Source organism: Globicephala melas, chromosome 11, assembly GCF_963455315.2.
Source record: "Globicephala melas chromosome 11, mGloMel1.2, whole genome shotgun sequence".
In the NCBI taxonomy this organism is placed as follows: domain Eukaryota; kingdom Metazoa; phylum Chordata; class Mammalia; order Artiodactyla; family Delphinidae; genus Globicephala; species Globicephala melas.
Window position 1 is genome coordinate 45,019,340 of NC_083324.2, and position 26,716 is coordinate 45,046,055.

A 26,716-nucleotide genomic window follows, 5' to 3' on the forward strand; every position below is an offset into this window, starting at 1 on the left:
TCGCCTGAAAAGTGTAGACTTTTCAGTTCTCAAATCTGTGATCCAACCGGCTGAGCTTATGCTTATCTTGATGCTGCTGTGTTAACCAGTTTAAAGAGTTATAACAGGATGCACCAGAAGTCGGCTTTCCTGTAAAATGTTGGAGGAGAGGAGAAATGACAGTTTTTTTCTGTTAACCTTTATCTGTTAGGCTACAGACCAGACATTCGTTTCATGAACCCCTTTGTAGCTTGGATTCTGAAAGGCTGAGGAGGACTCAGGCTGGGTCTTGTGAGCAGAATCTGGTTCGCTTCAGGAGGTGGGGTGCAGGGTGTCTACTGGGATGGGTCCTCTTCAGTGGTGGTCTGTCCCTCTCATCCTGAAGTTCTGCAGGACCCCAGCACCACCGCCATTTCATTGTCCATCCTTTTCCTGTGACTTCACAAAATTGGCTTTTCTGACTGATGGGTTAGACAGTTGGAAACTGCTCTATCAGAACTTTGGGTTTTTCTGGACTTTATCATTTTTCTTATTGAAGTATAGTTGCTGTACAATATTATGTCAGTTACAGGTAGGTGGACAACATAGTGATTCACAATTTTTAAAGGTTATAGCCCACTTAGAGTTATTATAAAATATTGGTTATCAGCCTGAAGAAGTTTTCTTCCTAAGGCATCATGAGGGAGATGTTTTGTAGGGGTTGGATTTTATGTAGTGTGTGCAAATTTGCAATGCACCTTAGTGCTCCCTCCTCACCTCCCTGAGGAAGAAAAGAACCAACAGAGGGAATTGTTATTCTGGACAGGCATTTGTTTCCCCGTTTTAGCCTAAATTTCAACTGCCTTGGTTTCCTTAAAAGATCCAGCTGCCACCTGGAAACCAGCAGTAAGGCCGTTGTTGTCTAGCGCCCCCTGCTGGGTGCTCCGCGCTCACCCCCACCCCGTTTCCCCTCCTTCCAGAAACGAGGAGCGGAGCAAGAAGCCGGGCACGCCGGGCACCCCGGGCTCCCACGACCTGGAGACGGCGCTGCGGCGGCTGTCCCTCCGCCGGGAGAACTACCTCTCGGAGAGGAGGTTCTTCGAGGAGGAGCAGGAGCGGAAGCTCAGGGAGCTGGCGGAGAAGGGCGAGCTGCTCAGCGGCTCCCTGACGCCCACCGAGAGCATCATGTCCCTGGGCACGCACTCGCGCTTCTCGGAGTTCACCGGCTTCTCTGGCATGTCGTTCAGCAGCCGCTCCTACCTGCCCGAGAAGCTGCAGATCGTCAAGCCGCTGGAAGGTGATCACAAGGGGCCTCGGCCCCTCTCTGCCCTCCTCAGCGACTCTCTGTGGTCCCTGATCCACCACCGGAAAGCTGGCAACCTCTGTAACGCCTACTCGTTTTTCTTCCGAGATAGCCACCCGCGCTGCTGGTTTGAGTTCCTCTAAGTGCCCAGGCCTCCACCTCTCCCGGTGCAGGTTTGGAAATGCACACACAGGCAGCCCAGACTAACCTCCAACACAGCCAAAGAAAAGAAAACGTGTTGGCGCCGGTTTTCCTAGTTCTCTTTCTCTTGCATTTAGGACCTTAGAAGTACAAATCTTTTGGGGAGGCAGAGGCGCTCCTAACATCCTCAGAGGTTAATCAGGACATGCCTGGAGGTGTGAGAAGTGTAGCCAATTGATGCTTTGCCTTCTCAAAAAATTTGGTGTCAGGGAGGGGGTGTGCAAAGCAAACGCTGTAAGTTGCTTTTTTCAATAACCAGGTGAACGCGGTTTGCTATTTGTTGACTCACATGTTCCGCTTTGGTCTTCAAATAAAGAGGGTGTGGCTTTCCGCAGATGCAGTGTTCTGAGCAAGGCTTGTAGACCTCCACAATTTGGGGGCCGGGAAGGGGGTGGCTGTGGGGGCGAGTGAGTCCTGTCCCTCTTTAAGCCTACCTTTTCCAGGGGCAATTCAGTTTCTAGTGTCATGGACACCCTAGATGATTAACCCCATGGAAAAACTCCCCTTTTTTCCTTCTTTTTGCTTTAGGCATTATAACATGTGTTCCCCTTACCTCCCGCTACCCTGCTGAGAGCCACTAAGTGCTTGTAATTTTCTTTTTTTTTCTTCTTTAGTTTGGAAACCCAAGAGAGTTTGAGAAGGTATTTCAGAATTCTACTATGTATCTAACGCAAAGCCAAATCAGAATTTCTGTAAGGCAGTATTTCTCACCTTTTTTTTGTTACCCTCTTTAAGAAGCCATTTTAGACATGAATTCCCAATCCCTCCCCCCCCCAGAAAAGTTAATGCCATAGATATATGTGTTATATGTGTATCTGTGCCTAAAGAGAGTACAGTTATTCACCCCAGAAGACCCAGTTTTCAGCCCTGGGGGGCAGTATCACCCCTGTTAGGATGCATGCCGTAAGATGAGGTTGTACTTGTAAAAGACCCAAGAAATGCTGGATGCCATAACTCTCCAAAGGAAGGAAGAGGGTGGGCGAACATTCTTTTTTCATAATTACTTTTTAATTGTATAATTTAGGTCCTTCTTAGATTTCAGAAGAGGGATGGCTCATCCTTTTTTTAACTGTTTATTCAGTTGTAAGCTTGGTGATTGTTTTCTGATCCATAATTATGTCTGTTTTTCTTTCAATAAAATCTTCCGTTTCTGCAATTTTACTTTTTGCCTTTCTTTTCTTTTTTCTCCTTTGTCTCTCAGAGGTCATTGGAATTTATCATCTCTATCTTGTCTGCTTTCTATATTTTACTTTGTGTTTCATTAGATCATCTAAGGATATGTTTTTGGATTCATTTTCCAAGCATTTTGTAGGAAGAGATTTTTTTAAAAGTTATTTTGACCAATTCATCCTTTTCTCTTTTAATCTTGTGACGTAGATAGCCGTAGTTTTGTGATAATAGAATAAGAGGAAATCCCATTAGATCTGCAAGATAAATTTCAACTCTAGTACCCTGCTCACCAGGAACCCATATCACTACCATTAAAAAGTCATGTCTTATCACTATGGGCTGTAAGGTATCCTCATGATAGAGATCTGTCCCTCTGGCTCCATTTTGTAGTGCTCTGACTTCTTAGTTGTTTAAAATACAACCAATATTTTTTTTCTTCCTCTCCTCTACAATTACTTCTGTGTTACCATGTTTAATTTGATATGGTGAAGTGCTGACATGGAAGTCTGCCTGATGCTGGGTTCATTACAGCTCTAACTGTGGTGTTGGATAAGTTACTTTACCTTTTTGAGTCCTGTTTCCCTTATTGTGAAATAGGGCTCACATCTGCCACACAAGATTGTGTCAAGGAATAAATGTGATGTGTTTTTATCGTGCCCAGCATCTGATAGGTGCTTATTAACTTGTAGGCTCCTTGCACTTGCCCCTATTCCAGTAATTCAGGTATAAGGGCTAGCCTTACCAGTGTTGAGACCTGGACCAGTATTTTGCTGGGGCCAGTGTTCTTACATCCTTTTCCACTGCCACCAAGAAGCTGATAGGATTCCCATGCTCTCCAGTGGCCCAGGTAAATGTACCTGTGGTGAGGCCCCTGGAGAATGTTGGCTGGGATCATAGCAGAGAGCCAATCTGTGTCGTCCATCTGTGTCTCCCTTACCTATTTAATTAATCTTGCTATCTGCTCATTGGTGTCAGCCAAAATAACTGGGCTAGGTGTTTAAGAATGCTAGCACTCTTGTCTCTTCATCTTATCTTACACGTTTTAAGCAGGTAAAGGACAAACAAAATATTCAAACTAGAAAGAGATATATCGGCATTAAAAGGATGAATCAGGCAGTATTTTTCCCCTCTATTTTGCTCTTCCTTTCTGATTGATTATAACCAGATAGTATTTCCAAATATAAACAAGTTAATATGTAATTAGGGAAAAGCATACACTTCCAAGCTGTACATTATCCAGCAGGTTTAGTTCTAACTTTTAAGCCCTAGGTGCTCTGCTGACATACATGGATTTAGTTTTCTTCTCCTTTGGTGACATGAAAACCTTTTAGTTAGAACAGTGGGGTGTGGAAAGAAAGCAAACAGAAGGAAAGGGGCAGTGACTGTAATTACGTTTCTGCGCTGTCCACGCCCTGCTCCATAGACCATCCTGGTGCCAGCTAGGAACATGAAGGTTCCCCTCTTTGCCTGCCTGACCCCAGCTTCATTCTCATGTGGGTGGGAGAAGGTGATGGTAATGGGAGGTAGCTAATAGTACAGCAATCCTCCTGCTTTGTGCTTGACAAATAAAGGAGGCCAGGAGGGGTGGGCACGGGAGGTGGTGGGGAGCTGGGGAAACGGGATAGGAAAGAGACAACAAAGGCTCTGAATAAGGCAGAACCCCTCACACTCCACCTCCCATCCACTGCCACGCCTGGACCACCACGTTTGCTCAGGCCCTCAGAACCAGTCGGGAGTGGAGATGGTCCATGAGCTCCCTGCATGGCATAACTCACATGACAGTCGTGTTTACAGAGGTTTTCACCAATAGTCACTTTTGTAGAATAGAAAACACCTGTTTGAGAATTAGAACACCATTCACGTGTGTTACTGACCTGAGTTCTGAGGCTCACATTATGTGAGGCCTCCTCAGTGCTGTCTGAGAGGTGGTGTTTATGGTAAGAGGCTGGGCACTGGAGCCAGCCTGGGTTTAAAGCCTGGCTGTGCAGCCTCTGGCAAGTCACTTTACCTCCCTGCGCCCGGTTTCCTCATCTGTAACGTGAGGATGGCAGGGTTATCCTGATGACTGAGTCAGTAAGTGTAGGCGTCTTAGAAGAGAGCCTGGCCCTCAGTGCTCAGTAAAGGTTGGCTATTCCATGAGTAAAGGAGGCCTGAGGCGTGGGGTAAAAAGGCACGTGTTATGCATCTTTCCGCATAACCTTTCCATTGTAATCTCACTAGATTTCCTTGCTCTGCATTTTCAGGGAATGCAAAAAACTCCATGTACTTCTGTAGCCTCTTTAACTCCAAATAGCAACTCTCTGTAGCCTCATTTCTCTCTCGGACTCATGCATGGGGTGGGGAGAGGTGGGGCAACCTGTTAAACAGATAGAGAATGGAGGCCCACAGGACTCTTTTCCGGGCCCAGACCTCCAGCCTCAATGAGTTCTTTCCCGGTGCGTTGTAAACATCTAGAACCCCCTTCAGAAGGATGAGGAGATCTGCCACTTCCTTGACATGGTTCTTCACTTTCCATTGTGTTGACTTTCCCTTTAGTCCCCTCCCCCGTGTGGCCATGGCCACATTGCATCTGGGGATTTCTCATCTTCCTTCTAAGACCTGGATGCACCGCCCCAAGCTGGGTGTCGTATTGCCTTGTTTAAAATTTCTCCCCAGTGCAGTTTTGTTGCCAGGAATGTGGACATGTGAACAGTGAACACACAAACCGGGGGCCCATTTTGGACTATTATGCGTGGAGGTCCCCAGGAGTGGCAGGAGAAACCCCACTGGTGGGAGAGTGTGCATCTCCTGGCAGGCCCCGGACGCCCACGGGGAAGCTGCCCTGCCCGCCATTTATTCCTCCATATTCTCACTGAGCCCAGTTTCCTGGCTAGTTTTCAGACCTATGGTTTGAGGAGGGAGGCAGGATGAGTTTACAGAAAGAACTGGGCCTTTAGCACTGAACCCTGGCTATGCTGCCGCTAACTCAGTGACTCTGGAAGTTACGTAACTTCAGTGAACCTCTGTCTGTGAGGTGTGGGTAATAATACTTAACCTTGCAGGGCGATTTTGAGGAGTGAGTCTAGGTGATAACGTGTAAACCAAACTGCCCTGCTGGTACGCCTCCATACAGGGTAGCTTGTTAAAAAATAGTGCCGTGGCACCTGGGACTCAGGATCCCACGCACAGGTTTGTTTCATTATATGTACCTTGCATCTCTTTTCTTTTTTGCATTTAGAGTACTTTCTAGTTATAGTCAATAGGTTGGGGTTACGTAGATTGCTATCGTACTTGGGACACTTAAAACCGGGAGAGACACCTAAGTGTGTACAGTTTTTTCTCTTTTAAGTGGATTTGAAATTGCCCATTTGCAAAATCCTTTCAAGACTCCTCGGCCGAGACTGCCCCATGAAGAGTTATTTCCCAGCAGTGTTTTGGAGGCAGTGCACTCACTGGGCACAGGGGAGGGTCGGGGAGTTCAGTTACGTTCCTGGACCACTTCCTGAGCCCACTGCCTGCTTGCCTGCCTTTCACTTCTCTTTCATCTTGACTCCTGAGCTGCTGGCCCCTGGCATCCCTGGTTCCCCTTTCTGACGTTCCCCAGGGCATGCTGGTAGTCGGGAGGGATTCTTGCCCTCCCAACAGAGGATGCCCTCGGGAAACCAACAGTGAGTGTCTGGGAGTTCATTGAGAACTGTTCTCAAAGTCTCTCTGTTGAGCGTGGAATGTTATTGGTGTGGCTAGCTTCTTCATCTGTGGAATGGGGATAGAATGCCCACGGGCGGGGCACCCACAGTACCAGGGCCATGTGAGGGGTATTAAGTGTCCTAAGGGGGAGAAGGTTTGCTCTAGCAGATGGGTTGGGCAGAATCCCGGCACAGAGTAACATGCTAAAGGTTCTGAGATGTAGTGCCTCAGTAAATACACTTCTTAACCAAAGTTTCCTAAGCAGACTTGGTCTTGGAACACCTCTCTTTGGGAGCACCGGGTTTACCTTCCAGGTCCTCAAGGACGCACTCCGGTGTTATTACAGACCTTGCTTGGTGTCATCCGAGTCCCAGGCTCTGGTGTCAGCCAGGAGATGGGCTCCTCTGCTTCAGACCTCTGTGTGGACTTATGTGTTCTTAAATCACGTCTCTTTAAGTCAGTTCCCACTCCCCAAAGCCTGCAGCCTGTCAGGCTTATTGGCGGAATACAGAAAACCTAGGTAAAGGAGGTAACGGCCGTGCCCACCACTTCTCTGTATGCTCCTTTAATTTCTTTTTGCTTTTCTCTTGTTGTGGGTCCTAGAGTTGGTTTGACATCGTCTTATTCTGCCTCTGCTCTGTCTTCCCTGTTCCCAGCTGTGTGTACTTGGTATAGAATCTATACACATTCCCCCCTCCCACCCCTCTTCTGTGCTTGCCTCGTTTATCTTTTCCTCTTCTATTCCTAAAGTGATTCTGTGTTGGATTTGGGGGTTGACATCAGTTGATTAAAATAAAGAGTTTGTCACCAAACATCCTTGTCACATAGTATGGCGTTAATTTTACTTTGTAAAAAAATTGATTTTCCTCCTTAATTGGTGCCCCTTCCAGGCATGGAAGGGGATTAGCACCTGCTGCACAGCAGGAGGGGCAAGGGAAGCTCAATGGGTGTCCCTACCAGAGTCCACCTGTGGCACCCAGGGCCCCCTGGGGCTCACGCTCCGCACTGGAGGGTGGTGAACAGCCATCCGCTTAGACCCCCGTCCTAACCCTCTCTTCTCCCTGTCGCCCCCTCTGCCCTTTCTCCTGCAAGGTTCTGCCACCCTTCACCACTGGCAGCAGTTGGCCCAGCCTCACCTCGGGGGCATCCTGGACCCCCGGCCTGGTGTGGTCACCAAGGGCTTCCGGACGCTGGACGTTGACCTGGACGAAGTGTACTGCCTTAACGACTTCGAAGAAGATGACACAGGTGACCACATTTCCCTCCCGGGCCTAGCTACCTCCACGCCAGTTCAGCACCCAGAGACCTCAGGTGAGAGGTCCCGAGCACGCGTGACTGTCTCAGACAGCAGAAGTTACCCGAGCCGGCCTCAGGCTTTCCCAGAGGAGATGCAGGAGCCGCCAGCGGCCGAGGAGGAGGAGGGGTCTGGTGAGGGCATCGCGATCACTCCTGTAAACCTGGCATCTCTACCGGAGGCAGAGTTCCGGGCCATTCTCACTTCTGTCCCAAGCGCCATCCGTAGTGGCTCTCTGTCTGTAGCTTCTGCTCGTCTGTGTGGGTGATGATGAAAGCGTTCCCACTGTGCGGTTCCGTTTTTTAATAGAGTCTGATGCCTCCTTTTGTAACAGATAGGTGCGGCTCCCTGCCCACCTTGGAGGTGCATGGCCCGGTGGGCTCTTAAAGGGGAGCAGGAAAGGCTGCTAAAAAGAAGTGGATGATTGCCCCCTACCCGCCCCGAGCATCAGCTCCCCCTTCCTGTTCTGGCTCTCTCCCCTTGTCTAAAAGGCAGCTTCTCGGGTCCCCTGGTGACTTCCAAACTGAGCTGAGCTGAGTTGGGCAGTTTTAGGGGCAGTTATGAGTGCTGGATCGTTCAGAAGGTGAATGAGAGGATCTGTTACCTACACGATGCATTAAAATTGGAAGAAGCCCAGAAAGTGTTCGGGATCTCAGAGATCACTTCATAGATCAGCCTGTTCCCTTTCCTAACTGCAGTGAAGGCGTATGTGTTTTCTTTCCAGCTTATACATGTGTTCAAAGTAGATTTTTTTTTTTTTGGTGGTACGCGGGCCTCTCACTGTTGTGGCCTCTCCCATTGCAGAGCACAGGCTCCGGACGCGCAGGCTCAGCGGCCATGGCTCATGGGCCCAGCCGCTCCGCGGCACGTGGGATCTTCCCGGACCGGGGCACGAACCCGTGTCCCCTGCATCGGCAGGCGAACTCTCAACCACTGCGCCACCAGGGAAGCCCCAAAGCAGATTTTTTTTTAAGTGTTTTAGCAATACTCCTTAATCCAGCAAACTCTGAGAGGATGTCAGTAAGCTTTTTTAGAGAGAGAACTCTAGATGGATCTGGAAAGAGCACTGGCTGATCTCTGTGCCCACCTCCCTCCACCCCAATATTAAAGATATGACCATGAGGTTGCAGAAGTACACATCCTAGGCCTCACTGGGATGAAAAGCTTTGTGCCCAGGGCCCTGGCATCACAGGGTCACGTGGTTTACTATTTACCCCAGACTTCCTGGACCCCCTGGCTGCTTGGGCTGAGGGGAGAGACCCAGAAAAAGATGAATTAACCCAATGTCGTCATCCTCATGACATTCCCAAGCCACCAGATTTGAGGAGAGGCCGTTCATCTTTGTGACTGATAATTTTCGTTCCTGAGAGGTACAACACCCCATAGAGTACAGGGCAGGAGAGAGCTGAGGTTCATGGTGGTGTCTCCCATCCCCTGGCTAAGTTCACACACCTCTGGCCAAGGAACTTTTCTTTTTTCTTTGACATAAACTTTAGACGTATCATCAAGTAAAAAGGATTATTTAGCACCTGGGTTTATTTATGTCTTATTTTAATTTTTAGCCACTGAGTTACCAGATTAAGCTTGCAAGGGAATGAAAATGCACATTATCTAGGGTCTTCTCACTTAAGAAAAGGAACCCTTTTCCCTCCGGTACTGTTACCTCCCTGTGTCATCGGCACTGGTGCCCCTCTGGAAGGCAGACCGTGGTACAGGAGACACTGTGTCTGCTAATTTTGTGGCTGAAGGGGCAGGCATCGTGTTGAGTGTGGTGACCCCTCCCTGCAGCCTTGCAGGTGGATTAGAAGGTGAATCCTGTAAATTTAAAGAAGCACCATTCGGTTTCTCTTGGAGAAGTTGTAGAGAAGGACTAAAGCTTATCAATTCAGCTAAGAATATCTCTCTGAGGACAGAGGGAGCAAGGGGACCGGTTATGAGGAGCTAAGTCCTAACCATTTTCCTTACCACACACAAAGGCGTATCCATTGCTTCTTCCCACCTTCCTCAAACCTGCAGCAAATCCATCCCAGCAACTTGGAGGAGAGGCACACAGACGTACAGTGGAAACTACAGAGGAGTCACAATGGTAGCGTGCAACCAGAAAGAATTATATAGATCGCTGAAGGTAATTTAGGGAAGGTCTGATCATCTCGGCAAAGGTTCTTTCGAGCTTATTTTCTGGGTAAGACTTGATAAAAGCTCAGTGCAGGAGGGAAAGACACGGACAATGATCTGGCTCTTTTTTCCCTGTGGGGAATGACAGAACCACTTTGATTCTAGGAATGTAAGAAGCACGTCACTCTACATACATCATCCCAGGGACCCTGAGTGGCATTACGCACACAATCTTGGAGTCACAGGCAGACAGATAAGTTTCATTGGGAAAGCCTGGGGCTTCCTCTGTCTTGGAATTTGTACCGCCTGCTGGCCTGGTTCCTGCCTTGGTCTGCCCTTTCCTGTTGCCAAACAGCAGAGTTCCAGGAGCTGCCATCTGCCTGGCAAGACTTAGTAGGGAGAACCTTTGAAGACAGAAGGTGATTAACCTTTCTTTTTTAACAACTGGTATTATGGGAGGAAATTGGGAAAACTTGTATATTAGGCACTTTTGTCTAGAGCCTGCTCTCATGGAGAAAACATTTTGAGTACTGAAAAATATTTATTAATATATTTTAATGTATTATTGTGTCATTATTTGATTTTTATAATCCCATGTCTTTAAAGAGGATAAATCCTTGTTATATTTGTAAATAATTTAGATGATTAAAATGGACTATGTAAAACAATTTTTAGATTACAGTTTTACTTTATTTCAGTCATATATTTTATGTTTTAAGTCGTATAGAAAGTGCACTTTTATCAGAAATAGACATAATCTCGTACTGCCAGTGTTCTGAATGTTAGGTATTTATGTGTAGAGAAGAGGCTGCGTGTGGTAAAGGATTAAGGTCCGAGTTTAAAGTCACACCGTTAGGTCAGCAGATGGTTGGATGGACAGTCCAGGTGAATTATCGTGGATGCCTTGATTCTTAAAGGAGAGACAGAGGCATAGAAGAAAGCAAAGGTCAGTTTACTTAATGCTTATACACATGGAGACCATTTCCAGTGGGAGAAATATCCTAAAACAGGCTCCGATAAATCATGGCAGCCTATCTGGCAGTGGTGCCGCAGTGGAGCTGTGTGTCATTTTTGAGGCTGAGCGTTGAAGGCAAAAATCACATCTGGTCAAAAGTGCCCTTGAAAATCCCTGAAGCTGCAGCACTTGGGCCCCCAGAAGCAAAAGCCAGGAACTAGCTTCTTTTGTAGCTTGCTTATTTGATACGTAGGTCCAGGCTCTGTTCAGGAGAGGTTACGTGAAGAGAAGGGAACAGCTGGTGGTTGAAAGGAGGCAGACAGAAAGCTCGAGGAACTGTGTATCACTCCAGCCTCCTCTGGGGCAGGGGCTGGTGTGAGCAAAGCCCCGGGTGGGCATCCTCTTGCACTGTCAGTCCCACTGCAGAAGCAGGACCCAAAGGGGCTTGTGAGGGAACGTTGGCCGTGAGGACCTGATGAAGGTAGAAGGGAAAGTCTGATACATTCGATTCACAGACCCTCTGGGAAGGTTCCTTCTTATCTCCACCCAGGGAGTTGACAAAGAGATCCCACTCTAATGAGAAGACTTTTCAACCCCACCCTGGTGTGTAGCAGTGACAGGAGTTTGGTTATTACGGACAAAGCTGGGGTCTGCTCTCACCCCCCTGTATTAGGAGATGCTGAGGAAGCCCTGTGCTCTTGCATCAAAATGTATAGTAAACCGGAACCAGGCCAGTGCAGCCCAAAGTGAGAAATGAATGAAGAATCACGTAATTGACTCGTCCCAAACAGCTCGGAGTCAACCCTGCTTAACATTTCCAGAACAAGCCCGCTTGCTGGAGTCGCTTTTTCTATGGAACCTCACCTCTGAAAACCATAGGAGGGCACTGCCGTGCTCCAAGGGGCACCCACTTGGATTGTTGAGTGGGCGTTTGTTTGCACAATGCCTCTTCTAAAGTGGAGGGCCCTTGAGGTAGCACGTGGGTGCGGGTTGAGGTTCCGGTGAGTTGTCCAGTTGCGCCGCCTATCGACGCACGGGAGAAGTACGCTCTTGAACAGGCTCTGGTAGCACTAGCTGGATGATGGACTTGCGGCCGCTTAGCCAGGCCCGCTCCCCGCACCTGTTGGTGTTTGCCACAGGACGGACATGAAGGCAGAGGGCGCAGGGTCCAGCTTTGTTGGCATCCGAAGGATCCAAAGAGACTCTTGCGTTTGCCCTTTTGATATTTTAACAGCGTTCTAAAAAGTGATTTGGGGACTTTCCTGGTGGTCCAGCGGTAAAGAATCCACCCTGCAATGCAGGGGACATGGGTTCGATCCCTGGTCAGGGAACTAAGATCCCACATGCCGCGGGGCAACTAAGCTGGCGTGCCACAACTACTGAGTTCACGCGCCTCAGCTAGAGCCTGCGTGCCGCAAACTACAGAGCCCATGTGCTCTGGAACCGGCGGGCCACAGCTACAGAGCCCATGCACCCTGGAGCCTGCACGCCACAACTAAAGAAGAGAAAACCTACACGCCACAACTAGAGAGAAGCCCGGGCACCACAATTAAGATGCTGCATGCCTCAACAATGATCCTGCGTGCTGCAACTAAGACCTGCCGCAGGCAAAAATAAATAAATATATCTTTTTTTTTTTTTAACTCATTTTATCTCCTGAAGATACCCCAAGGGCCACCTGAGGGAATTTCTGGTCCTCTCTTTGCCATTCCGTGAGATTGTTCCTCTGTTAAGTCACTTTTTAGATGAAACAGTAGACAGCTTGGTGTAGGGGGACAAGTAGACTTTTTATTTTTAAAAATTTTGCAGGAAACACAAGTTGTACAGAAACCAGGAAGAGATCTTGTGATGTGGTTCACAATCTCTGTGCCAGAAACCTCCCCAGTGCCTATGGGCTGGATGTCTGCATCGGGGACTCAGGGATCCCTAGAGCTGCAGGACCAGACAGGGGCTGTATAAAAGAAATGCTTAAGCAGAGAAAAAGAGTCACAGGCCCATGTTAAGCCTGGAACTAAGGGCTTAAAAATGTCATCTTGTAATACTGTGTAGTTTAATATCACTTTTATTTTTAAAAAAAGAAAAGAAGCTGTACTGCTGTATCTGAAACTGCCCTTGATTCCCTACCCTCCCAGAGAAAAACACTTGTTAAAGCCACATTAATCCCTTTTATGTAACATTTATGTAAATGATGAAGCACACGGCAAACAAAGGTTTTATGGAGTTTTTCCCACATGGACTCATCAACTTTTTTTTCCAGAAAAATTCACATGCAGAGTTATATAAAGAAGTGATAGAAAAAGTCTTTAGAGCATCTTTCTATGCCCTGAGAGTTTAGTTTTTTAGGAAGAATTCTAAAACATTGCTTTAAAAAAAAAAAAAAAAAAGGGCTTGTAGCTGACAGGCAAGGATACGCGTCCCACCTCCACTGTGGTTACTCCTTGAGCAAAAACAACAAAGTCATTAGAAGCTGGTAAAAAGATGAAAAAAAAAAAGTGCTGATGTTTGCAGGGCTTTCAAGCCATGCCTTTAAGCTGGATGGACAATGCTTTTACTTTCAATAGGTTTGTTTTTTCTTGGACGGAAAAGGTCGGCCAGTGGATGCCACTGTTGCTGTGGTGGCAGCTACTAGAATTAAAGGAGGTGGGGGGAGTGTGTGTGTGTGTTGGTGAATGAGTTTATAGAAATGGCAGAGCAGATCCAAGTCGTGTGATGGTAGCTTCACACGACATGTTCAAATGAAGAAAAGGGGAAAAAGGTCAAGGCATTTTGTTTATTTTACACAAGTTGGCCTCTTCCCATGAAGAGAGGGAAAAGAATGTGGAAGGCTCTCAGTATGTCACAAAGATAAAACCCCTTTTTCCAAGATTTTGGGATGGATTTGTCATTTTAAAGAAAATATTTTAATAAGTTACTTCTGTAAGCCAAAAAATAGCTTGGATGTGTAGCATGGCCAGCATTCCTCTGTCCTCAGAGATCCCCTTGGAAGGTGTGTGTGTGTGTGTGTGTGTGTGTGTGTGTGTGTGTGTGTGTGTGTGTGTGTGTGTGTGTGTGTGTAGGTCCCAGCTCCCCATAGAGTTCAGTAGGTGAGCTGCATCCTGACAGCTGTGTGGGTTCCCGGGAGGGTTCTTTTAAGGACGATGCTACGATGGCCTTTAGAGAGAGAAGTTTCTGGTCTCCCCAGCACATTCCCAGCCTGGCCTTCCCTGTGGGTGGGGGAAGGAAAGCATCGTTCCAATTGACCGACATGTATGAGCTCGTGTGAACAGATCTCGTCACGTGGATGGCCAGGCTGCAGAGCCCAGTCACCCTGCAGGTCCCTGCCGGTATACCCAACCTTATCCGTGTTTCTTTCCTCTTCTCACCATTGGATTCCTGGGCTGCGAGGAGAGCCCTGGGCTTTCCTGCCCATCTTCCCTGGAGACCCGAGCCTTCCCCCAAGCAGCAGTCAACCTGGTCTGGGTAGCACACTTGCAGATAATCCCCAGCGTGGGCTTCAGGGCATCCAAGAAGGAAGCCCCAACTCACTGGAGACTCAGGGCTGGGCCAGGGCTCCCTCACGACTGGCTGCGGCGGCAAGGTCCCAAGCACCCAATGTTCCAGTCGGTACCAGGCACCATGTGCCCCCAGAGGAGCACAGCCAGTCAGAGCCATTTACCAAGTGCACCTGCTCTGGGCAGAAAGCACACCGGGGTCGGTCCGAGTGCAGGTGGGCAGGGGCACTGTCCTCCTTATACAGCCCTCCGAGACCCCACCTCGGCTGCAGGGTGTGTGCTTGCGTGGCACATTTTAAAGAACAAAAAATCTACACCGTAGCTACCTGTAGGCAGTTCACCAACGTAGACGGTCTTGAATAATCAAGGATTAATTAAGTTTAAAGGTTCTCTTTGACAGATGAGAATTTTGTACCAGTTTCAGAACCCACGGCGGGAGGAACAAAGAAAAATAATAAAGGTTAGGGTCTTTTGAGGGCGTGAAATGCAAGTTCGTTCCTAAATAAAATACTTGATGAAAGTACTTGTCAGTGTTAACACTTTTGGCTCACGACACTGCAGTCCTCCAGTCAGACCGAGAAAAGGAATGAGGATTTAAGTAGGAAGTCAGAACATTAAATCCCAAACCCCTGTCCTTGGAGGCCCCAAGCGAGCAGCATGCGGTCAACCCACAGCACCTAAGGCAGGGCTTTGGGGTGCAGTGGTGACTGCAGTAGTGAGCGCTCCCACTGAGCCCCTGCTCCCTGCCTAGAAGACTCTGTCAGTGCCTCCTGCTTTGGGAATTTGCTCTCTCCTGTTCACAGAACTGTAGGAATCAGCCCCCAGCAGCTCAAGGAGCCTCGGGTGACTCACTGTCTCTGTGTTGTGTCCCAAGGAAGGGAGATGCTGCAGCGGCCCGGTGGGCAGTGGTGACTCGGAGAGCTGGCCGGTCCAGGCGTCCCAGTGGTATTGCGGAGGGGCCGAACCTCTGGCTTTGGCACTTTTGATCCTTGTTGTTGATTTTCCTTGGTCTTCTAAAGCTGTCCATCGCTTCTGGGGAATGATGACCTCTGAATTTTAGCAGCCTTTTCCTATTCCCAAAACCCATTTGCAATAAGATGGGTTTTGCTTCTGCTGATGCAACTGTCTCTCTAAAATGTCCATCTCACACTAACTGTTGCGATTGAAGATCCGATATGTAATGGGGTGGAGAAGGTGAACACGTGTGACCTTTTGATTTGATATTCTGGCCATGTATTTATTTAAATGGGGTACACTTCTAAGTTTAAATCAAGCCTTGCTTTTGTTTGATTTTTTTAAAAAATGTTCTCTCTCTTTCAACTGTTCTGTCTTAATTACTTCCACTTACTGCACTTTTCTTTCCTCCCTTCCAAATAACCCCTCACGCCTGTTATTCGGAATGCTTTTCTCAGGTTTTTTGTTGCTTTTGCTTCTAGACCTTATTGCAATCAGAGAATCGTGATTGGTTGGTTGCCTTTTCTTCATAGCTTCTAACATTTTTGTTTTGCTTGCAGTCATTTCTCAATTATCTGAGTTCCTAAACCATTACTTTTTGGCTTGAGAAACCAAGATGCATAAAGGCTATTTCTACGTGTGCTTTCCACCCCCCTCCTGCTTTGCCTGGAGCTCCCAGTGGCTGAGAGTTTGCTTTTGTGGCCGTGGTGCTGGCTGCCATGCCAGGGGCCATGGGAGCCTTCCTTGACACAAAGACATGGATTGGACCACAATAATCGGGAAACCAGCCTTGCGTAGCTCCTGAGTCACTGCCACCATTTTTGTGCCTTGGCTGTGTCCTGCCTGCCTTCAATTTGCGTGTCTCCAACATGTTTTTGTTTGTTTGTTTCATCTGGGTTCTAGTTTTTTCTTTTCTTTTTGTTTTAAGATACAATCACCCGTGTGTGGATCTGTAGGTTCGGGGCACCGATCTCTTCTGGTTTGTTTTCCTTTTCCTTTTTGTCAAATCCAAGAGAAAACTTGCCATAAAGAGCTAGAAGATTCTAGTTCCAGCCTTTCGAATCTTCAGCGTGCTCATGGCCTCCGATATCCTAATCCGTTGTCTCCCAAGGAGGTCTCTGGGGGCTGAGAGGCTGCAGGGGTGGAGTGGGTGGGGAGGGGGGGCTGACCCAGACCTCACCTTGCATGCTATTGGGAGCAGCATCATTTTTCCTTTTTTTCTCTCTTCTTTTTTTACATTTGAGTTATGAATGAGGATGACCTCTACAATCATGATGTCTCCCGTAGACTCTATTCCTCCTTATCCCCTGCCGGCTTTCTGGTGCATGGTCCTAACGCTTCTGTGATTTACTTCGCTCCAGATCTTAGTCTTTCAGCTGCCTTAACAACTCTTTGGAGCTTTCAGAGGAAATAAGTTGAGGACGACTTGTTCTGTCTCATTTTCATCAGAAACCAGACATCCTAGAGATGGCAAGAAAGCAGCCCAGGGGGACTGGTGCTGCTTTGCACCACTGTGTGTCAGCCCAGCCCAGGTCCTGGGACTTCAGCCCCACGGAGAACCCAGGCCCTGGGACTCCTGCCACGTTGTTGCTGAGGCAGCTGAGGCCCCATCTCCCTCCCTGTCGACCACAGTTAGACAGTAGTGGAGCCAGCTTCCTCAAGCCCCTTTTTGTGTAAACAGAAAAGGGAGCCCGTGAGCCTTGCCCTGTTCCCAGGCGCGAGTGCCCCTCCCTGCCCTGCACCTCTCCCCTCCCCTTGGCAGAGTTTGGCACCTACTTGCCAATGAAAAGAAAAGTAAAGCAACAAAAGAAGGAAGCCGATTTGGACCTCTGAGGAGGGAACCCAAATTTACCCCCAAGGGCCCATTAGCCCTTCAAACTGGATCCACTACTGGCCAAAGAACGCTGATGGGAAACCCTGTCTGGACTGGTTTGGAAGCTGGAATTCGATGCTCTGCACACCAGTGCTCAAAAGTGTGGTTATTTTTGAGGGACCACCTTCGATCCAGAACATTTGCGTTTCACCTTCCTCGCCCAGATCCAGTTCACAAGGTAGCCCATCGCTTCTTGCATCTGTCCAGGGTCATGCGGGATTTTGACTTTTCTCATGGGTGTACTTGGATGCAAGGACTATATTTTGTTCCTCCCTTCCCCCCCACCCCGATTTAGCCCACCACCCTGGGAAGTGCATGTCACAGACAAACTCCACCTTCACCTTCACCACCTGTCGCATCCTGCACCCTTCAGACGAGCTCACGCGGGTCACACCAAGGTAAGGGACCCGGCCGGGGGGTGGGCAGGGTGGGGTGAGGTTGAGACACTCCCTGTGAGACTTAACGTTGAGGAAAGCCAAAGTAGAGAGGCTCCTTCAAATCTACCCCCAGCCAGTGGAAGCATCTCCCAAGCACTGCAGTCGCCTGTTCTGAGTCCCATCTTCTTTTCTTTCTTTCTTTCTTTTTGAATCAAGACCCCTATTGATTCAGATCCAGCACAGATAGAGAGACCTGGACCCACTTTTAGTTGCTCTTTTATTGGCCGTGGAAGATTCTTACGTCCCTTCTCAACCAGCTGAAGTTTAGGGCACTACCACAGCCCCTAAGTCCAAGTTGTTGGCTTTTTGCCCCGAAGTTTGTCAGTAGAACGTGTTCTTTCACGGAATGGAGTTACTGAGCCCTGTGGTAGCACTTATGCCTCTGGCGATGGCCCCAGGGGCCATGCATCACAGCCACCCTGTAATGACCGAAATGATAAAACTTGAATGGAACCACATGCCCAGCGTGGTCCATTTCCCTTGGGCACCTCCGAGAAGCGATAAGAGTTGGTACCATAGGACGAGAGGACTTGTATGGCCTGGGCGGGGGGGTGGGGTGGGGTGCGGTCAGCTTGGCTGGATTTCAGAGCTTCCAGTAAAAGGGAAAATGGTCTCCCCCAACGTGGTAGCGTGACCCCATCAGCTGGTTTCTCTGTGGTACGAGGTGGCAGGGTGAGTGGAAGGTAACTTACGGGAGAGAGGCGAGCAGGGCCAGCTCGGAGGGAGCAGCTGCCCCAAGGAGCACCTTCAATGATGAATAATTCTCCGCAGGTCATGTGAGGAGGACGACGAAGCAGCCCCAGGCCCCGTTGAGCTGAGAGCAGATGTAGGGCAGAGAGTGAGCCCGCGGGCAAGGCAGGGGGTGAGAACACCACCAGCAGGGCCCCGTGAAGGAGCTGTGTGTACACGCGTGGCCGCCACTAACCCACGATGTAGGCGTGGATGTGTCTCTGATTGTGCCTGGCTAACTCGGCCTTGACAACGGATACCCCTAACCTGTCTAAATGCCCCAGTCACTCCGAGTGCCAGCACTAATACAGGTCTAACCGAGGTTCTCACCGGAAGGGGACCTCGAAATTTTAGCTTGTCTCTCCGTCTCCCTTCCTGCCTCTGGAGAACCCGGCTTCCCTATCCCTCAGCTTTATGTTTGAAGAGATCGTGTTTAAAACCACTGGACAGAGCTTCGCCCTGGGAGAGGCTGGCATCCTGGTGCCCTTCTGACTGTAGCCGTAGGACTCAGCACCACACTCCTGCCTTCTTCTCTAAGTCCTTCTGGCCTCGTCAGGGATGAAAAAGCCTGAGAAGTCAGTAGTAAGAAAAGGCTTTTTACCTGAGTTTGAAAGAATGGCAGCGTGAAACAAGATAGAGGATCTCCCTAGGAATGGCTCTGTGAACAAGATTTTAAGTCCAGATTTTTTTGGGCCCTCTATTGCTTGTAGGTCAATTTTGTAGAATTCCACCTGTGCCTTTTTTTTTTTTTTTGGCGGTACGCGGGCCTCTCACTGTTGCGGCCTCTCCCGTTGTGGAGCACAGACTCCAGACGCGCAGGCTCAGCGGCCACGGCTCACGGGCCCAGCCGCTTCGCGGCATGTGGGATCTTCCCCGACCCGGGCACGAACCCGTGTCCCCTGCATCGGCAGGTGGACTCTCAACCACTGCACCAACAGGGAAGCCCCACCTGTGCCTTTTGAAGAATCCACCTTTTAACCTTAGGAATCTGCTGTGGTTTCTAATCCCATGTTCCTCTGAGTACTCCCGACCCACCAGCATCCCCAGTCCCGAGCTTGTGTGAGACAGGCCTGTTCTGGGTTCCTCACCCTGTGCAGACTGGCCAGTGGTGAGGTCACCTGAGTGTGCAGCCAAGTGATGCCTCCGCTTGTACTTGCCCTTGACCTGTCCCTCCTGCAGGAGGGTGCCCTGCTCCACTCATTCCAAGGACCTGCTCCAGAGCCCATCCCCTTCCTCCCCTTTCCCTAAGTTGGTGCTTTGTCCAAGGTATGTGGCCTGTCCCCTGTCAGGCTGGGGAGAGAGGGCTCTATCCCCCGGCTCCCACAGACCACCCAGCTGCCTGTTCCCAGGGGCACCTGCAGCCCCTGCTGCGTCCTTAGGCAGGTGCCAGGGCAGATCTCATGAGACCGTCAGGAGGGATGTGTTTTCTGTGCCGCTCAGTTGCTCATCCAGCAGCAGCTCAGGGCCTCTGTGCCTGGGTGGCCTCCCTCCATCCCTGAAGCAGTTGTTAAAAGTGGATCTCTCCTGGTTTTCAGGCAGACAGCAGTGCATTCCCCGCTGCTGCCCCTCTGTTACACCTTCTGCCCTAACTCCCTCACTGCTGGATACCAGCTTTTGGAACATAGTGGGTCCTCAGTCAGCATGGCATGAGTAGACGAATGTTTCCACTTTTCCTTTAGTAACCAGGTTTCATACACCCAGTGGGCCTTTTTCTAGGTGGTTCCATAGATGAAGATCTGATAATACGTGACGTGGCTCGCTCTGTCCCAATAACTCCACTCATCAAGGTGGACTTGGGCACCCACGGGAGAAGGACTAGAGGTCCTAGGGTCCTCCACCGAGATGTCCCACCTGCTTCGGCCATTCCCAGGATAAACTCCCATATCCCGTAGCCCTGGTTAACGTCTTGCCTCAGGGAAGCGGCTACTGGGAAGGAGGGCAGGAATCTGAGTAAATTTGGTAGGGACAGAAAGCCTCTCTGCTGAAGGCCTTCCTCCCCTTATCTTTGGGGTCACTCAGACTTGTGTTTAAATCCAGGGTCTTCCACTGAGTAGCTGAGTGTGACGTTGAGTAAGTCACCTAAGCTGAGCCTCAGTTCCCTCACCTGCAAAGGGGGCAGTTGTACCCACCCTCTAGGGCTGAAAGAGGGAAATCACATGCAGCTTCCTTAACTTAAACCACGTCCCCACTTCGGGGAATCCATGGCCCCTTTGGTGAGAGGAAAAGCAGACATGGAAAGAGGCACCTGGGGAGCCTGGGCTGGGGGAGTCCCCTTAGCATGTCCTAGGCCTGCGCTGCACCCCTGCAGGCGGCTGGCCACGGACTGCTTCCTTGGTGCTCATGGGCGTTTTCTGATCAATGACCTGTCTTTTCTTATCAGCCTTAACTCGGCCCCGACTCCAGCTTGTGGCAGCAGCAGCCACTTGAAGTCCACGCCGGTGGCCACGCCATGCACTCCGCGGAGACTGAGCCTGGCCGAATCCTTCACTAACGTCCGTGAGTCCACAACCACCATGAGCACATCCCTGGGGCTGGTGTGGCTGCTGAAGGAGCGGGGCATTTCCGCGGCTGTCTACGACCCCCAGAGCTGGGACAGGGCCGGCCGGGGCTCTCTCCTACACTCCTACACCCCCAGGATGGCCGTGATCCCCTCTACCCCGCCCAACTCGCCTATGCAGTCGCCCATGTCTTCCCCGCCCTCCTTCGAGTTCAAGTGCACGAGCCCTCCCTACGACAACTTCCTGGCTTCCAAGCCAGCCAGCTCCATCCTGAGGGAGGTGAGGGAGAAGAAGCCTGTCCGGAGCAGCGAAAGCCAGACCGATGTGTCTGTCTCCAACCTTAACCTCGTGGACAAAGTTAGGAGGTTTGGTGTGGCCAAAGTGGTGAACTCGGGGCGAGCCCACGTCCCCACCTTGACTGAGGACCAGGGACCTCTCCTCTGTGGGCCCCCGGGCCCCACGCAGGCCCTTGTCCCCGGAGGCCTGGTACCTGAGGGCCTGCCCCTTGGATGCCCCACTGTCACCAGTGCCATCGGCGGGCTCCAGCTCAACAGTGGCATCCGACGGAACCGCAGCTTCCCCACCATGGTGGGGTCCAGCATGCAGATGAAAGCCCCCGTGACGCTCACCTCGGGCATCTTGATGGGTGCTAAACTCCCCAAACAAACTAGCTTACGGTGAGGCTGGGAGAAGGCCCTTCCCCTAGAGGAAACCAGTCTTGCTCTCCCCTCCCTCCCCTCCCCCTTCACTGCGCACGCTTCCTCTGCTCTCCTCTGCCCATCCCCTCCTGAGCTAGACAAATCAACCTCGTGCCTAATGGGGGCAGAGTGGAGACTCTGTATAATGTGTACATAGGACTTGGAGACCTGTATCTGCCCTGCCCTTCCTTCGAATCCCACGGGAAGCACCCCAGCACCGACATCGCTCTCTTGAGGACTTGGCCCGTGCTGGCCGGGGGCAGGGGCAGCCCGGTGTCTTTCCTCCTTCTTTCCTTTGAGAAGCGTTGAAACCCCCACGTGTGTTCTTATCCCATGGATAGGAAACCAGTGAAGTGGCTGGCTGCCGGAGCCACGCATCCTGAGCTGTCACGTAGCACAGTGGCTGTGCCGCCTGGTGTCACTGGGCACCTCGTCTCACCCTCCCTGTAAGAGCGTAAGGGGCCTCCGTCCGCTGCCACGTGCAGCTGCCGTAGCTTTCACGATGGGAGAGCTGTTCTTTCTTTCTTGGGTCCCAGCTTCTTCAAGACCATCACGGCTCGGCCCCAACGGACGGTCGCTTCTTTTCTTGAGCTGTGACTTTTTCTTCTCATGCCTTCAACCTGAATTCATCCCTCCGTGTTTTGTAATCCACCGTCGGGCCAGACGTCTGACCTGAAAGAGAATGTATTTACACTCCTGCTGCCCCGTTTGGCAGCCCCTGTGTGTTCTGTGTGATTTGTTTTCTTTTTCTGTTTTGTTTTTTTTTTTTAATATATGCAGGGAAGTAATGGTACTAGATGGGAAGTCGCAGTGAATGTTCTCTCTGTGGTTCTGTGACACCAAAATACAAGTTTCAGACACACCAAGCCGCTCATGAGATAGCAGCTTATTTCTGGGACCCAGTGTCACAACCAAATTAAGACCAAGGCGATTTTAACAATAGGATCATAAGGAAAGGGGGTTGGGGAAAGGTGGTGGATGAAATTTTGTCGACAGTAAAAGAGAAGAACCGCGGCCAAAGGTAACACCAGACTGGTTCACAGAGAAATGAGGCTTTGGCGGTCCTCTTGTTCTGGTCCTTGTTCTGGACCCTAGACTGGTGAGCCTGCTTTCATGTCTGTGGTCTTCTTCTGCAGCCGTTCGATGCCCTCAAAACACGTTTTGCCCTCTTGTTTCAGAACAGAGCGGTCCCCAAAAGCCCTTTGTGTCCTTGTACCACTTTTCATCCTTGGGAAAAGGTAGAGGTGTTGTGAGAAGAACCATGAATGGACAGGGAGTCTGGTCCCATCGCCGTCACTGACTCAGTTTCAAACTTCTATTTATTATTTGTGTGTGCTGTATTTTAAACAAACATCTTCTGTCCTCTCCAGCTCGGTCACGGTGCGCCTGCGGCTTTCCAATCCAAGCAGGTCATTTATTTATTCTGATCTGAGGACTGCACTGCATATCACAGTGCTCTGTGGCCATTTCTTCCAGACATTTATGGAAGGATAGCACCATAGGAAAATGAAATTGTCATTTGCACCCCCCATTACCCTCCTCCCGCCACCCTTGGCAAAAGACGTATCCTTCAGTTGAGTGAGTGTGACCTTACGTCCACTGAAGATACTTCGAGAAAGTCCCCAGGAGCAAGCTTTGGTCCTATGATTTCATGCTATTTATTCTCTGAACACGAGGGTGTTGGTTAATTGTGTTTTCAACTCTCCTCGCTGTGGTATGTGTGCACTCACTGCAAGGAACTTATATCTTTTTATTTGAATGTATTTTAAAGCCGTAGGTAGAATAACAAAGGAATATGAAAACCATGGATGGAACGGACCATTTTATGTATTCAGAGAGAGGGGCCACCCATCATCATAAAGGAAATACCCGTGTAAAAATCAACAATTCGGAGGTTGCAGTATTTAGTATAGTTAATAAATGATCAACATTGTGCACCCACTACCAAAAAGTGTGTTGTAATGCATCCAAAATCAACAATTAAATTTTATTTGCTAGTGAGTACCAATAAAATAAGTTCAAATGATGGAAAGCACACTGCTATTCTGATTTGTATTTTGTTCTTTTCATTGAGGAGACAATCTCTATGAAAGACTTGAAGGTATGCAGCTCTTGGGGGAACTGAAACGAAAGTCATATACTTCTGTCATAACCCACCTTTCTTTTAATGTAATACATTCCCTTAGATAACCTTCCAATCAGAACCTGAAGCTCTTTCTCACTTTTCAGGGCTGCATACTACTCCACCACGTGCACATGCCCACTGTGAATACATACACACCCCCTTGGACCTTTAAGTTAATTCCAAATTTTTGCTCTCACAGCACTGTAATGAAAAAGTCTTGCGTATGTGTAATTTTCCACATACATGAGCATATCTGTAGGATATATTCCCAGATAGATGTTGCCAAATTGCCCCCCATAGAACTTGTTGAGACTTAAAAACCAAGCACAGTGGAGGATCACCATATGGAGAACAAAAGGATAAAATAAAATTTTCTGCCACCTTAATATTTGGGAGCAGTGAAATCACACAAGCAAACAGTAGTGGGTGGTGGCGGCATGGATTTCAATCAGGTGCTACCATTTGGTAGTGGTGTGACCTTGGGCAAGCCACTTCTGTTTGGGTCCTCCATTTTTTTAACCTGTAAAATGGGAATAGTAATACACCTTAGGGTTGATGAGCTGAGGGAGATGTGTTTTGAACATCTGTGGGACATGGTGATAAGTGATCAGTTTCTCTCATGGAGAAACTGTTAATAAGAGAGGGATGACCCCAAACATGGCATAATAAGGCCTATTTCAACAGAGAATTGAAATAGGCTGGCGTGAGAGATGGGCTGGCTACTTTGGGCAGTCAGGAAAGGCCTCTCCAAGGAGGTGGCATTTGAGCCAACCATGTGAGAGCCGGCACACGGGCATCTAGGCAGAGAGAGCAGCTGGTGCAAAGGCCCAAAGGTAGGAAAGCATGTGGTGTGTTTGAGGAACAGAGAGAAGGTCTGCATGGCTGTGTGCCAGTAGAGAAGGGGAGCATGGTTACGGCAGAGAAACCAGTGTCACCAAATGGCCCTTCTGATCCCCATGTTTCCCAGTCACTTTGCAGTGGGCAGGGCACAGGACTCGTTCTGGCCAGTGAGCTGTGAGCAGAGAAAAGTCCATGCATGATTTTCTCTGCTCTTCTCTTGCTCTGAAGCCACATGTTGAAATGATGGCATCACAAGTTGGCTGAGCCACCATTATCCTGGGTCTCTGTGTGGACCAGACTCCCTGCCCTCTAGCATTTGACATATGCTCTGAAGGAGAAACCCACTTTTGTTGTTAAGCCAGTGAGGTTTTGGGGTGCTGCATCAGAATCCCAGGGGGTAGGGTCCAGGTATGTGTTTCACCAAGCCCGGCAAGGGGTCCTGGGGCTCACTAGGCTCTGAGAACCACTGTGCTCGATCAGGCGGAGTTCGGGTGGGAGTCCTGCCGTGGGAGGAGTGGGTTCCCCTCCCCGGTGTCTCCCTATCTCGAGCTCAGGGAGGCCAGACAGCTGTAGCTGTAGCCACCTTGCCTGAAGTGGAGAGAGAGCGTGGGTGGGTTAATCTACCGGCTGGGGCGGGGAAGGCTTTGAGACAAGGTGACCCTGGATCTGGGTTTCCAGGATGGGCAGGATTTGCCAAGTGGGGAGGGCATTCCAAGGGGAGGAGGGATGGGAAAAGGAGCCTGGAATGCATGCTTCTAAGTAGAATGCTGAGTAGAAGGGACAATAGAGTTAGAAAAGCCACAGTTTTGCAAAACTAACTCGTTTAGACAACAGTGGATGCTAAAACTATTGGGTAAGAATTTGTTAGGTAGCAGGATATTTACATACATGGTACCTTCCCATAGAATGTTTATTAATTTTCAAAGTGCTGGGGAGGTACCTTTGCAGTGGAGAAACCTGTCGGGCAACACTTTAAACAAGTTATCCAACTGAACATTACCCAAATGGGACAAACTGGTATCAGGTACCACTCATGTGTGATGTCCTGGGAAGGACACAGCACTTCTATGCAGCTGTTCCAAAAATGCAAAACCTGAATCATGAAGTTGGCAAATTGACGAACCCAAATTGAGGGACGTTTTATAAAACCATGTACCTGTTCCCTTGAAAAACATCAATGCCATGAAAGAAAGAGGAATTGTTCCAGAATAAAGGGACAACGAATGCAATTCATGATCCCAAATTGGAAAAGATGCTATACAAGAAAAGATTGGGATGATCGGAGAAATTTGAATATTGGGAGTATATTTTAAAATATTGTATTAATATTAAATTTCCTGAATTCAGTCCTTGTACTCTATGTGAAAACATGTCCTATTTCCTAGCAGAGACTAGCCAAAGGGTTAAAATAAAGGGGATTGCTGCCTCTCTGCAAGTCACCTTCAGATATTTCTTGCAAAAGCAAATAAGAATTTTTTTTAAAGGAAGGTGCAAGAAAAGGAACCCTCAAAAGGTGGGAAGCACCCTCGTACTATATGTTTTGTAAATACAAAAATGAATGCATTCTTCCGTCTTGTGACTGTGGCAGAGGGTTGCTCGAGGTGGTTTGGTTTTCCCCTCCCTGTTCTATGACGAAATTCCTTCTGTATATCTGAGCCCTGCCCCCTGCCCAGGGAGCTTGACCGGAGGGCACCATGGCCCAAAGGGAAGTTCTCAAAGAGGCAGCTGATGGGACCAGGAAACAAAGATGTCAAAGTCTTGGTTTTTAGTTACGAAGAAAGAAAAGGCCGAGTATCTGTTTTGGCATAGGACAAAAAGATCTGGATGGAAAACCTAGCAGTTTTTCCTTCTACTGTTTACTGCCTCTCCCCCATGCCCCACTCCATGCCTCCCAGGGCCCAAACAGGTTCACCAAGCTGATGCAGGAAGGAGGGAGCTGCTGCGGCAGCCTTCCCCTTCCCTGTCCCTGAACCAAGTCCAGGGTCCGGGGGAAGCCCCAGATGAGTGTGGGGATCCAAGGACAGGCAAGCTCATTTCCTGAGGGGATTGAGAAAGTGGAGATGTTCCAGAACCCCTGCGCAGCTCCTCACCCCCATCACAGGGCAGTGACCACAGGGAGAGTAGAAGTGGCAGCAAGTGGGTCTCAGTGGAAGGATCCGCAGGAGGTCCCGAAGCGTCTAGCACCAGGCAAATGTGGGACTCACTTCCAAACATTGCCTGGGAGCAGAGGCAGGTATGGTCTGGGGGCTTCCCAACAGGATAAAGAAAGTGGACCCGTGCCTACCCCAAGCTCGAATGAGAGCCGGTGCACAGAACTTAGGTGCTTCCTGGGGAGAAGTTGGTGGAGGTAGAAAGTTACTCTGAATTACCTGAATTGATTGGGAGATCATAATAGGGGTTAAGTCAAAT

At 49.3% G+C, this 26,716-nt stretch overlaps 1 protein-coding gene across 14 annotated transcripts in view; it reads left to right on the forward strand.

The window, feature by feature from the left end:
• Nucleotides 1-23,372, forward strand: part of TRAK1 (trafficking kinesin protein 1) — a 104,555-nt gene extending 81,183 nt beyond the window's left edge. For 5 of the 14 annotated variants that reach the window (XM_030846154.2, XM_030846147.3, XM_060308614.2 and 2 more), the window contains 4 exons: nt 939-1,255; nt 7,391-7,726; nt 17,276-17,378; nt 20,527-23,372. In XM_030846154.2, the coding sequence (XP_030702014.1) occupies nt 939-1,255; nt 7,391-7,726; nt 17,276-17,378; nt 20,527-21,325 (1,555 nt within the window). In that variant the 3' untranslated portion in view covers nt 21,326-23,372. Of the gene's footprint in view, nt 1-938; nt 2,624-7,390; nt 7,727-15,027; nt 17,045-17,275; nt 17,379-18,188; nt 18,889-20,526 lie in introns of those variants that run through there. The other 9 variants (XM_030846148.3, XM_060308612.2, XM_030846150.3 and 6 more) reach the window with 7 other exon arrangements.
• Nucleotides 23,373-26,716: the final 3,344 nt, after the last annotated feature.